The sequence below is a fragment of the Tigriopus californicus genome, chromosome 6 (assembly GCF_007210705.1).
Source record: "Tigriopus californicus strain San Diego chromosome 6, Tcal_SD_v2.1, whole genome shotgun sequence".
In the NCBI taxonomy this organism is placed as follows: domain Eukaryota; kingdom Metazoa; phylum Arthropoda; class Copepoda; order Harpacticoida; family Harpacticidae; genus Tigriopus; species Tigriopus californicus.
In genome coordinates this window covers 2,295,115-2,309,381 of record NC_081445.1, presented here as the reverse complement: position 1 = coordinate 2,309,381, position 14,267 = coordinate 2,295,115, and the positions used below count along the sequence as shown (strand labels likewise).

The 14,267-nt window shown below is 40.0% G+C and overlaps 1 protein-coding gene across 2 annotated transcripts; it reads right to left on the bottom strand.

The window, feature by feature from the left end:
- Positions 1 to 1,485: 1,485 nt before the first annotated feature.
- LOC131881593 (inositol hexakisphosphate kinase 1-like) lies at positions 1,486 to 5,029 on the bottom strand. Of its 2 annotated transcripts, none has more exons than XM_059228500.1 (5): positions 4,762 to 5,029; positions 2,863 to 3,032; positions 2,607 to 2,783; positions 2,285 to 2,518; positions 1,486 to 1,935 (listed from the first exon to the last, which is right to left on the bottom strand). In XM_059228500.1, exons 2-5 carry the CDS (start codon positions 2,991 to 2,993, stop codon positions 1,611 to 1,613), a joined length of 867 nt encoding a protein of 288 aa, XP_059084483.1. In that variant the 5' UTR covers positions 2,994 to 3,032; positions 4,762 to 5,029; the 3' UTR covers positions 1,486 to 1,610. The 2 variants fall into 2 exon arrangements, with proteins under 2 accessions (XP_059084483.1, XP_059084482.1); XM_059228499.1 differs by lacking the exon at positions 4,762 to 5,029 and adding an exon at positions 3,099 to 3,643.
- Positions 5,030 to 14,267: the final 9,238 nt, after the last annotated feature.

Sequence of the window (14,267 nt, the reverse complement as noted above, 5' to 3'; positions counted from 1 at the left end):
AATCACACTATTTCGATTTTGGAAGCGAGTTCGCTCTCAATTTATCTACTTTGATTTTGTATTTGTTTATAGATGAATGTGCATGTTTACAATGTGCTTCTTCAAGGTCACAAAAATGCATGGGTTTGCCATCAGATCGATATAACAAGAAAGTATGCTGGTACTTTTGAACTTAACGTTGCACTCATGATGCAACAACATCATCTACATTATCTGCTCTTCTTTTTTGATTCGCCAAAATAACCAATACGTTTTGCCGAAAGAAAACAAAAACACGTGCAAGTCTCTGTTTCTTGGATGCATTGCATCGGCAGCCACACATAATTAGAGGATTAAATTATTCGAGAACGCTATTTCAGGGCTTGACTATTTTCCTTTAGCTTAAATTGATAACGACGATCTACTTGTCATTCAAGGTAATTTCTTTCCGCACAAAGCCAAATTACTCCAAACCACCCAAGATCTCTCACTTCTTTGAATGAAGAGGCACTATGTCTCATCTCCGAGCTAGAAAGGAGCCCCAAATTTTGTTTATTTTTGGTTGGTTTTTAAGAAGCAAGCTTGTTTCTTTTGGAAAAGGGAATTGTTTTCTTGCATAGTGTTTAAACACTTAATGGACTTCATTTTATACCATGCAAACGATAGTATGATTAAGGTTGTTCCCACGGATTTTGTGATGTAAAATGAAAAGTAACGTATTTGAAGGGAAATACTTGCTAATAGTTAATTATTGTTTTGTATGATCTCAAGATAGCTCTGTGCGGAGATTGTGAAATCACTATCATTTTTTGACATGCCTTCCGCGGAGAGGATATTTTTTCATCAAGGAAGTCCTCTTTTCATCCTTCGCGCCAAGTTCAGCCCTTGATAGGTTTACTTATCTCCCTGATGGTCCTAGAAAGCGAAACAAAGGTGGCCCATTATTTTTGTAAAGTCAAGTGACTAAAATTGGCATGTAGACAAGCACAAGGTCTCAATGCTAAAATAAACGAAAGGAGATAACTCAGTACGGTAGTTCATGATTTTTAAAAAAAATTCAATGATCTGAAAGCTCTTTCCAATCGTTTTATGCAAAGCGCTTGCCTTTGAAGATGAGCCATGGAAATTTGGCTGCATTGCAATCTCATTTCGTTCATAGCTGAGATCCAGGCCTTACTTCATTCTGGCAGCGCTTTTTATCATAAGTGATGGTGTCACCTTCCTTCAGTCAATCAATTCAATCGATTGCCAATACACGAATTGCAATCCTTTTCTTACCTCTTATCGAGGTCATTTGCATGCGCACCAAAGAAATGTTGCATTGACTCCCAAATGTTCAAGTAACCCTTTCCTCCGTCAAAGCCGTGTTCAGCATAGCAGTGATCGTTTTATCAATAGATCATTCTCCCACCAATCAGGAAAACCGTCTCATGTTTGCTGAGGGTGTAAATCCAGCAGCAGACAAATATAGCAAATATCCTCTGGCGTAAAGGGCATGTATGTACGTACAGAGGTTCAATTGTTTATTAAAGGACAGGGAATCAAATTTATTTGCACACTATAAATAAAGGCAGGCAAACAGAACCAAAAAAATTCGCGATATCCCGTTGTGCCGACCGTCAGGACTGCTGTCATGTGGACTTCAATTTTGGCCCAGATTTCAGTCCATTTTCTAGAACACTAATCAGGGTTTCCAGTCCTCGGAGATAGCCTTTATCAGGACCGGAATGAACAATTGGGTCATCCATGAATCCCTTGAATGTACTATGAGCAAAATCAATCATCTTGATGATAACATTGTTTGTTTGAGGCGGTTGCGGATCGCCACCGCCACCCTGAGCGAGAAGGTTATCAACTTCCTCGTCGTTGTCTCCCTCAGACAAGCGCTCTTGGGAATGAGTGTTGCCATGGAAATCCGATTCGAAATTTGACCCCTCGTACACTATCAATAACGAACTGAAACAGAGAGCATTGACGATCAAAATCGCATCTTCTGAACTATTAGGATCCCCATCATCTAAGGCAAGGCCCATTAGTAACACGTGTTCAAAGTCTCGATGTGCAAAAAAGAGGGCAGTTACTTCCTATTATTTGTAGACGCTATTTTAGGCGGTTGCACCTCTGAGAGAGAGAGAGAGAGAGAGAGAGAGAGAGAGAGAGAGAGAGAGAGAGAGAGAGAGAGAGAGAGAGAGACCCTTCAAAAATCCTTCCTACTTCTTTCAATCTTATCAGCTAGATGATGTAATGCTAGAAATGGAAGAATTGGCTTCGGGTTCGGATTTGTATGTTGTAAGGGCTGTTTTACCTGCCGTAAAATCTATGAGAATCCAAGCTGGAGATGGCTTTCTGGAGCCCTCGAAGTTGAGAGATCAACAATAGGACCACATCTGCTCTTAAGGTCACTCCATCGCTGACGAAGCGACAGAGAGCGTCCTCAAAGTCTTGCGCGTTGTATTTTCGACCTTTGTACTTGTCTTGTCGCTCATATTTGCCACTTTGAGGGTCGAACCACAGACTCCCACAACAACGCACTCCCAGGCTAAGAATAAAACACCCCTATCAAGAACAGCTTGCACACTATGTAGATACTTAAAAAAAAAAGAGCACGAATGACCTGTCTAGCTTACCTCGCGCTCGTGGAATTGAGGCATTTTTTGGTTTGGCTTTTGATTTTGGCGGATGTGGCGGAATCACCGTGCATGCGGGTCCCCATTTTCAGGTCCAAGACGCAGGGATTCTCAAATTGACTGGTCAGATTCTCCATGATCATGTACTCTTGGTGTAGCATTGCATTTTCCGCATCCCTGAAAGAGGGAGAAGGGTTGAATGAATGAGCTGGATAATTTCCGCAAAACTACAAAACCGCAAACTCCCCAGCCTTACCTCAAAAAGGTTTGTTGAAAGAGTTGTCTGCCCTCAATGATTCCATAGCATCTGGGTAAATACTTTTTGAGCAAGGACGGACGTCTTTTATAGAATTCGGCTTCTCTGGTATCTTTGGGCTTGCCAATCATGCCTTCACCAATCCATAAGAACTTGCTGTGTCCACCGACCTACCCAGAGCAGTATACTTAAATAAAGATATATCCATCATCCATTATCAAGTAAATCATTCCTACCTGTTTGTTGAACTCTACAGGTGATTTTGGAGGCGAATTGTCGCCTTCCTGTAAGTGGTCTAGATTTGTGCGACACATCACTTATCTCTCTCTAAGTTCCTCTTTGAAGTTCTGTCCGACTTTTTTGAGAACAGATTCGTAACTGAAAGCTTTGTGCTAGGACAGGCTAGTTTTAAGCACGTCCCTCTCTCATGAGGCATAGACTTCATGACGAGATCCTAGATAAGAAACAAGCTACTCCACACGACAACATTAATCCTCGCCGGTTTTGGTGTTATGCAATTTTCAACACGAGCGAGATTGGACGTTTTTTTGCCTTAGAAAGAAAATTACTTTGACGGGAAAGTAACCATTTCAATTTGATTGCATTCTTTATCTGTGAAAATTCAAGTGGAAGTACACCGTTGACGCATCAAAAACCCAAAAGGTTCCTGAAGACGCACCTCCATGAAAACGAACTCAAACTGGTTTGAGTTGATGGTTCCTTCTAGCATATCCAACGTACTATTTTGGGTTCTTTCTGAACAGACCGCTTCAGAAACTTACGTTGCTCCCAGAAAAATGAATGTGCATCTTTTTAGGGGGGGGGGCAATTCTTTTCGCGGTTTCGCAATGAATGGACTGTGAGAAAATTTGGATTTAAACTTGATTTTCTTTCCAACTTCAGAAAATTAATGACTTTTTTGAAATCGACGTAAATTAAAATTGACAATAAAAAGTTAGTTTTGGAAATTACCTTTTTTACAGAGTCTCTTGCTAGGCCTGCCATGGGGAAGAGATACTATTGGTACATTTCTCTACTATATATAGTCAAGTGAAAGAGAGGAAAAGTGGTAACGAAAGCTCTTGTTTTGGGTCTTGCTATTGTATTCTGAATGGGAATAATCACGATTAACCTACTTTGATCCAACCAAATTTTTAATCATCGGCAAGAGTGCGTTAATAAGTTTTATGTTTTTGTAACTTCGACACCGTACTACTATTTTGATTATATTACAAAAATCACGTGGTGGTGGATGAGAGTAAAATAGTCGCCATTTTTGTATCGCAAAGTCAGTTATTGAATTTGGCGAAAATTCAGAACAAATTTTCACATCAATATATTTTCACATCACAAAAAAGTTTATTGTTTATTGCTTTTGCCACTCCAACCACCTTCTTGGTATGTAAAGAGAATTGTACTATATATTTTTTTTTAAACTTTGGTGCATATAGGTTGTAGGCTGAAACTTTTGTACTTGAGCATGTCAGGCAGAAATCCAAAAAATATATCAATTTTGAATTTGCCGATCACGATTGGTTTCAATGTTATTCAAAGACTTGCCAAAATAAAGAAATATTTACCAAATCAGCTACAAATTGATGATAATAAAAATATCAGAATTTTGAACAACCTAAGATCTCGGTTTGAGGAAAACACAACCAGCCAAAGACATTCCAAATCGACCATAATAACATACTAGTTAAAGCTAATTTAGGTGACAAATAGGAATCACACAACTTTGACCTGATAACGTCAAATCAAACTCGTTAATCTAATTCTGAGAAACACTATCTTACAATCAAAAGCGTTCTCGATTTATTTTAGTGTGGTCAAATTGTCTGATGACTGGTGTAAGGCATGATATGCCTTACGGTTATTCCCAGTTAGTATGCACCTTACCAAAAATCCAAAAATGTCAAATCAAGGTGAGCTCTCGAAATTCCATGAGGCAAAACCATAGGAAGACATTGCCGCAAAGGAAGAGTATCGTTTTTTGAGCCTCCAAGGGCAGACCAGTTTTGCCTTTTGTCTTTCCAAGATGTTCTTAACGTATCTTGAAAATCTTTACTCGGCTATCAGCATAGAAGCTTCGATTGCTGCTTTTTAGCTCCGAGGTCATGAATCGTCTTGTGTCTATTCATTCGAAGAAATCAGCGTTGTACCAGCTATCGATATGTTGCACAGCTGTAAATGCAGGGTTGGGCCTGAAATCACATCATTTGAATTAGGTCGAGAGGCTTGATAGAAATAGATTGAAAATAACAAAAAAGAACAAGTACAAAACAAGATTAAGGTGAACAAAAACGCAATCATTTGCCAAAATCCAAACCATAGAATAAATGTGTTCCTCTGAAAATATTTCGCTAGAAATCAACCCCATTTATCACAAATTGATGGTTTCTTGGCTCATAAACCGACCCTCTCAAACACATCCTAATGCCGCTAAAAGCATCTGCAAGATACAAGGTTTCCTTCCATTTGCGGGACAAAACCTGCAGCCGATCCAACAGACGGTTGAGTGAAAACTCGACAAGTTTCCGAGGAGTATCATAAGGTCGTCCCCAAACAATGATTGAAGCACTCTACCCAACGTGGAAGGACGTTCAATATGCAAGAGAGGATGAAAACTAGATGAGCCTAGTCCTGTTACACTTGCAAAGTGAAGGCATAAACGTGAGAAGTCAAGGTTGGCTCCCTGATTTTGGGCTTTGTTGTCGTATCCACGGACTTCTAGAAACATGGACCGCGAACAAGCTTCCCACCAAATCGGCATGCTTTTGGTCATAACGACTCTGAGCCACTTTTAGAATTAAAGTAATGAGATAAGAAACGTAGATCTCGTCAATTAAAGGTAGATCATGTTCATATCATTCTTTGTAAAGTGGATTGTTTCAAAGTTATGTTGTCAAAAGCATATGTTGGTGACCAAGAGCAGGCCAAATATTCAAATTTTATGTATTGTTTACTACATATCTTTGACCATGTCTCCTGAGTTCCCTAAGCATAGGTTTGGGCTCAAATTTGGCCAAGTTCATGTATTTAACAAGATCTTGGGGTCGTAGGAAGTGCTCATTTGGAATAAAGTGAACGGTTAAAGGGATACGAATTTTTGGCTTCCGTTCGCAGTCCACATTTCTAGAAGTCCGTGTCGTATCCCATTGGAGGAGCGCAAAAGCAAAATTACGACCAATGCACACCGTGATCTAGCTAAATGTTCAATAATCGGAAAAGTTGTGTTACAAAATTCAAACTAGGATCATTTTCGGTGCAGATTTCACACCGTATTACTTTCGCGGCTAAGTACCCAAATTTTGCATTCTTTAAGTTGTCAAGATTGTCAGGCATATAAAAAAAAATATATTGCTTTTGCGATATTTCGTTTCGGGGAAACATGCGTATACTGACTTTCATGGCCAGCTAAAACGACCAAACTGGGAAAGGCCACTTTGCAATTGTTCAAGCATCCAAGGGCACTTTCTGCCTTGTTCAATTCACAAATCCTTATTTGCACTTTTTATCAAAGGACCCTTTCACTCCTTCATTCCCCTTCTTCCTTCATTGGATCATTTCCAACCAACCCAACTGGCTCCTTACAATGTAATGCGTTCTGGTCGGAAATTGATCTTAAAATCAATCGGCTTTGCCCCTCGGGGTTTTAGAACTCACTCTGACAGGGTTGGTATCCCTGCATAACTTGGGATGGGAATGGAAAGATGTTGGTGCTTATGGCGGTTGGTCTCCTTCAAACGTTATGCCTTTTATAAATTGTCACAAGGTCATGTCTTTAGATCTTTCCCTGAGCAATAAACTTGGATAATTTTCACTCTACCACACTCTGCTCTCGTTATGCTCTTTCTCACTACTTTGGTTTGGCATATTATATTCACCAATATGTCGTATATTGTTTTCGTCTCAGTCACTTGCACTACATTCATGAGTAATCAAAGACTAACCATTGTTCTCTCCCAACCCTATGCCTCTCCATTATTTGTACTTTTCTTAAGGTTATGAAGGTCGAGATTGCTTCCTTCGCTTGCAATTTGAGGCGTCTACGCCGGCAACTAAAAAAAGAGCAAAACAAGTTAAGTACAACTTCAATTGTTTTTTAAGTCAAGCAAACCAGTGTATAGCAGATATAGCTCGAGATAAGCCGTTTCAGGGACATGCTCTTTCAACTTCGAGCTTCTCGAGCTTCTGCAGCAGAACGCAGATCATGCATGGCCTTTTTGCGAACAAACACAAAGAGATAGGCACGCTTCCAAGGCAAAGTTCGCAATTGTTTAAGAAGCAATTGGTTAAGTCGGGGAATCCCTTTGTGTCATTCATGGCAAGTTCAGTGTTCCGCAGGGTTCCATTTTAGATCTTTTCCATTCCATCCTCTCCATTTCATCATCGCCATTACTCCACCTCAGAATCTTAGCTGTTGTGACAGTACCTCTTTTTACATCGATGAAAAATTCGCTGTTGCACAAATGAAAAAAATACTCTTGAGTTGCTTGGAGTAATATCGCTTTGAGCGGAATTTCAATGAAAAGATGTCAAGATATTGAACAAGTTACGTCCTTAAGGATTTAGGGGTAGTCAACCAACACACTAGAAAGAGCACATCCATCCAGTTGAGGGTAGGTAAAGCTTTTCAACTTGTGTTGGATCTATTGGACGTTTAAGTCTATAGATAGTTTCAAGATGCTGAGTATTTATTCAGACGACCCGTTTTTAGCACATTTCAATGACAAAGTTGTTGTTCACATCTCGCTGAATGATGGCTGTTCCGTTTACACTTCTAATGGTGCATTTAGACGACTCCATTTTCAGCACATTTAAGTGACAAAGTTGTGATTCAACCCTCAGATACTGACACCACCTCTGTTTTTACTACAAAGGCAACTTCTATCAAGGTTTTGGATTCGTCCTCCGCGGAGTGTTTAGTGTTTCCAAATGCTCAGTCAAGAAAAAAAATCACTATTTGTACAAAACTAAACAAAGAATCCATTACAGACTTGCTCTAGAATGAAACCGGAAATTTTGAGACTAACACATGTCAGCTTCTAATTATAGGTCGGTGGTTTCACGCTCCATTAAATATTTGATCCGTTCAACGGGAGAAAAAAAAACACTTTGTAATTCATGAAACTTCTGACATACTTTTTAGAGCTGAATGTGGTCCGCAAGTCGACACCATTTCCTTGTTAAAAACGGGTTGCTAAATATTAAAATTTGGTGTAGAAAACCCATGATTATCATTTCAAATGTTGTTTACCTGGTCCGTGGTGCTTTTTTTACTGTATTTCACTCATTCGTAAACGAATTCAAACCAAAAGCATGGTGGATTGAAAAACAAGCGCTCGTTTCAATTCTCTTCGTTTGGCCACGTTTAATCTTGCATTGGATGATTATGCCGACGTCACCAAGAATTGTTTCACATATCGCAGAAAATTCGCAGAAAGAGCAGGTTCCAACTCAATTATGTGGGAATGTGATCTAGAATATGTCATGTGAAAACCGTATGCGACCACAATACGTGTCAAATTAAAGGTCGTCAAAATGCACAATAGTTCAGTTAAAGGACACAAATTTTCACAGACCAACCCTCTTGTCGTTTACACTTTCAAAGTACTTTTCATCGCAGCTTATTTTTGATCTCGATGGAGTGTTCAGTGTTTCTAAATACTGGCAAAAGCGAGAGCCGGAGGAGTGAAGAACGGGTGAAAAAATATATTGTGTTAGAATAAGGTAATGATTTTATCTAACAACAATGATTTTATTCAACGGCAATAGGGGATGTCAAGTGAAGGAAATTCAAGGAAAAATGTGGTCCGGCACCCTGCTTTTGGGCATTTTGGGGAGGGAGAACTAAGACAAATATCACAGCCAACTGGCATCATCCGCCCACTGAATTTTCAATAAACCAGTGTGAGTTGGGTTGCAAAACCCAACAAAGTGAATATGTTTGGAGTAATTCGGTGAACGCATTATCAAATTGGCTCAATACCACAAAGATATTTGCTTAGACAAGCAGGTCAAATGAAATAAATGTCAAAATTTATTCGGTGCACAGTGTAGTTTGGCTGGGCATGTTGTCTTTGATTTTACTCCATGGAATAACGCCAGTTGTTCATGAACGCGTTCACTTGACAAGCCCTATATATTGCTTTGGTTGTCGCCTTGTAGATTTGAATTGTACTGACTAAATGAGCTGAACGGGCCCCTGGACTGGTGGAAACAATGAGGAGTGAGTGTTTGGGCATCACAACTAGACGACGGTAATCTTCTAATAGCATTGGCTGTTATTACATCCTCTCAGAATTATTCTTGTCTCGATTGCATTGACAACTCTTGCCAGGTTCAACATAAGACAAGGAGGATTGCTTCCTATGGCTGGTGGAATTGAAGAAGGAGGGTGATTTCAAGCTTGGCTTTTTGTTCACTCGGGTCAACAATGCTATCTTGCATTTTCCTTGATAGGGCAATAGATGGGATTTTTATCCTCCGAATTCAGATATGATCTGCCAAAACACCTCGAGAAGAACCTTCTTCTGACTGGAATTCCTGTTCAAAGTCGTCCAACCTATAGATGCTTTAGGCATGATACATGAGGTTGCACGGTATTCAGATTGGTAAAAAGAAGATGAAATCGAAATTCCCAAAACCGAACGTATGCCAAGCTATCGCTTGAAGTCACGGGGTTCTAAAACTGTAAATGTTTCATTAAGCTCAGCCCGGAATAAAAAGGTATTTGACTTTTAATGTTTATATCGTATTTTAAATTTTCACGCTTACTTTGGGCCGAGAGGTTGAGAGCATTTAGGCCTTAGCTGACAAGGTGACTGAAACTATACTACTGGGCTTGCAAGAAGCTGCAATTCTCTTGTCATTTTTGATTTCTCAAATGAATATATGCTGTCTGGAAAACAATGATTTTTGAATGAAATGAACACCAAATGTTGATTTTGAATGAAAGCACTGAATGATATGACCATAATCATTTTGCTTTGTTTCGGTACCTGTCAATGTGCAAGAAATGGTTCACCACAATTTGGTCACCTTTTGTTTAATAATTCTTTCAATAATTTAATATTTGGAACGGCGGAGTACATGTGCACGAACGAAGATAATTTTTCGTCACGCACGTGCCTGAATTCTTTCTAATAACCCATTGACTGAGATTTGAAATGCAAGTGAGACGATTCGGATCCTACTTTAATGAAATATGTTGGAGCAAAATCGAGTAATGTACGAGGTAGCTGTTTGGAATAGGTCTCGTTTGCAACGTCCTTTACACAATATTTCATCCAAGTTTTATGAAATTTTGCATGAAGAGATTCATGGGCCTGTTCGGAGGATTGTGAGATCTTTGTTGCGTTTTTGGTCACAACAAAGTCATATAGATGGCTGCTGACAATGTGCACTTTCGGTGTTAAATTCATTCCAGAAGCTAGATTAGTCAAAATATCTTGGAATGACCGCAGAGCTTTTACAAAAGGTCTTCCAAAATCTTCTTCATGGCACTTTTTTAAAATGGTCTCAAGTTCATCCAGGTGTTTCATCAACGTTCGGCACTCATTTCCTTCAAATGATCTTCCGTGGTAGGATTCGCGGACCAGGTGGAGATTTCTTGGCCACGTCTCGATCTGAGGGACTTTAAGAAGCCAGGAGGAATAGACTTTATTGACCACACCTAACATTATGTGGAGCATTGGTAGAGCTCAAACTTCCAAAACAATGGCGTTGATCAAATGAGAAGGATGTGGAAGGATGGGTTTGTTCTTGACACTATTGAAGAACTTAGACTTCTTGTCATCCTTCCCGCCCTTACAAAGGACGCATAATCTGCCTCGAGCCCAACAAAGGTTCTGGATTTAGCTCCATTGATTTCCAACGACGTGTCTCTGAACATTAGCTTCCACTTAATTTCAGGTGATCTCGCCCCTCATCAATGGAAATTCGATAAATAAGGTCACTATATTCCACTCTCCGAGTGGTAATAATAGAGTCCAAGAAGGATCGGATGTCATGGCAAAATGCAATAATAGGCAGTAGACCTTCGGTACTTTCTTAGCCCTAGAGCGATCTTGAGAGATTGATTTTGAGATAGATGGGCCGATTGGGCGATTTCCCTAATTATAGAAGCATATACCAAGGTTTGCTGCCGGTCTTTCAAAGCAGCTTTTTGATACGTGATTTTTCGTCCACCAGTCGGTCGAGAGCGAGACTAGCCCCTCCTTGTCCGTCAGATCAGTCAGGACCTGTGATGCGGTCTTTTGTAAGACCATAGAGGGCACGATCTTGCAAATGTTGCTCACCGCCTCCATCTTGTTGCACAAGTGAGTCTCGGATTGAAAAATCTGGCCAAAATACTTTAGACAATGCGAAACAGCTTTCCCGGGCACAATGTTGGAGTTAGAATGCGCTTCAGTTGCCACAGATCTGGTTTGTCCGGGCCCTCTTTTATTACCTACGGGACGCGTATATTTGTTCCGAAATCACTTGAATTGTGTGCAAATGGTGCAACTACACGAGTTATCCATCGACTTTGAATGCTCAATCCGGAATCGAAATGATTTCATTGGCGAGTAATCTGGGAACTCGGGGAGAACGGAGGTGAAACCCCCCTGATAAAATTCTTTCAATTTCTTTCGGCAAGAATCACACAATCCACAAGGCAAACGCTTCTCGGTGGACCAATATCCATCAATGATAAAGTCATTGATGAGGCGTTCATGTTTAGAACCAGGCGTAATAACACGTTGGCCTCTACCAAAGCAAATCAAGCACAAACTTGCCCTTACCCTGTCATGGCCTTGCATGATGGTTGTCGTTGTTTGTAGATATTGCCCGATAGATAGATGATATTGGATTATTCGATCGAGAATAACACGGCGGTGGATGGAAAATGAGCGGCTCAACCGGCTCCATGTTGTCGGATCTCTGGGATCTTTTGCCTCAACGGTCGTAAATAAAAGGTGGCCAAATTGAGGAGCCATTTCTTGCGTGATGACAGTTGCCCCCATAACGAAGCAAAAGGGTTATGGTTCTTTTACTCAATTCACTACTTTTATCCAGTGCTTTGATTACATAACCACCACATTATGCTTCATTTCATTCATTTTTTTCTGACATGCTCTCTTTATTTGAGCAATCAAGAGCAGGGATGAGAAATTATTAAAAGCCATTTTCTACCACCTGGCAGAAATTGGTGGCAGAAAATGGCAGAAATTAGTCCAAAATAAGTGGCCTACCTGTTTGTAGTTTTGACACGTTGGGATGGGTATTTTGCATAGAATATGAGATACAACCACTCAACCTTATTGGTGTGATCAAGTTTGAATTTTGCCACCATAATCGATTGGAGTCAGGGATGCCATTTGGCTTAAACTTTTTAGAATCAAAATGACGACAATTGCGTTTAAAAAAAAGTTATATCGTATTCAATAACCGTCTTGATGAGTGTGAAAAAAAGTGTAATTGCTGTGGATACTGCAAGTGATCAATGGATACTGTTATCAATTCAATCAACCATCAAACAGTGTAAATATTAATATTGACGGAACATTTTGCATTTCAGCCAATGATAAATCAATATGCTTTGTAGCAAAGGACACTTGAAAAACTTATCCAACCCATATGATCCTTTTTGTCTTTGACGTCTTTTAGAATCAAGATCGGCCATTCTAAACACCGGCGGCCATTTTTGACCACGACCACCTTCCGGTAATTTCTGCCACTTTCTGCCATTTTCAGCCACTTGTGGCAGAAAGTGGCAGAAATTCTATCAATCTCGATTTTTCCCATCGCTGATCAAGAGTGAAGAAGGAATTGCAGTTTCACTGTAACGCCGGTCACCTTGCCATTAAAGATCTAAATCATCTCAACCTCTCAGCCCAAAATAAACGAGAAAATTTGAAATACAGTAAAAATATCAAAAGTCGAATATATTTTTATTCCGGGCTAAATTTACTTCATGAAACATTTACAGTTCTAGAACCCCGTAACTTCTAGCCATAGCTTGGCATACATTCGGTTTTTGGGAATTTCGATTTCATCTTCTTTTTACCAATCTGAATACCGTGGCATGGATACATGAGGTTGAGTATGTGTCATCTAATTCGAGCGATGTGATTGGCTGCCTCCGGACAGGGAGTCAGTTGCTTCTAAAAAGAGGTCGCACGTTTGCATCGCATAATAGTGCATGGCCTTGAATGATTTATGACAAATTTGATCCCCCATGGATTCAACCAACTCATTCCACAGGGTTAAGAGTGTCTTTTGTCAATACAATGGTATTAGCGTGTTATTTCTCAATAAAATGTAGTTGACACCCTGATCTTTCGCATGCTGCCAGTCTCAAGGACTAAAGCACTTCAAAAAAGAAAGTAGAACCATATTCAACAAATTAGATTGCAAAGTATAAGTGACTTGTGACTCATGACTTTCACATGTGATAATGTTAATTTGAATAATTTTATGAAATATTATAGCAATCTAATCTTATGAAAAAATGGGTTCAAAAAGGATTTAGAAAGTAACAAAATAGTAGTAACAACCTAAATTGCCATATCCATGAATCAGCTTGTCTTCAAGTAAAATTTGGCAGTGTCTTTGAAGAAAACTTTTAATGATCCTTGTCATGCTAGAATTCTCTCTTATACAAAGCATCAGTTCAAAATCTGTTCGGAAACTTTTGTGTTCTTCTGATCGTTTTTTTTAATTGGAGCCACTTGTCAAACCTCGCGCCGCTCTGAATCCAGGGTGTCTAGTCCAACCAGGCAAATGCACTCCCCCCTCTTAACCAGTTCAAGGTTGGGAACGGTGACATGAGCTAAGTCTGGTGGGAAGGATCCTATCTGGGTGGCCAGACCCAAGAAGGATCTCAGCACTCAAATTTTCATCAGTGGTGGGAAGTGCTTCAAAGAGGCAATTCCCATATCCTTGCTGAGGATAAACCTTGCAAATTTGAGTTCTTGAGCAACCAGCATTTTGATACTGGAAAGAATGATTCCCTCAGCACGACAGCTTTCGAGAACAATGACCAAGCTCTCCAAAGTAAGTCCCTAGGTTGATCCCTGAATAGCCATGGCATCAACAATTTTTAGTTGCCAATCCAAGTCTGCAACGCATGATCAGTCCTAATATTGAACTCATCCGAGCCGGAGACTATTCCCATTTCTGCCACAATAAAGCGCCACTTCCCATGGGGCAATAGGGAACTTCCCTCATCCCAGAGTACCTGGAAGTAACCATGAATGGCGTCGAGCTTTAGAAACAAAATTGATGAGTGGTCTCTTTTAAACCGGATGATCTTCAATGCTCCCAAAAGCTAAATCATGCGTTTTGGCAAAAGCACGAGGGTCATGTCTATTTATGACCTGGGTGGTGGCCCAATATCCGAAGTAGAACAAGAAAGG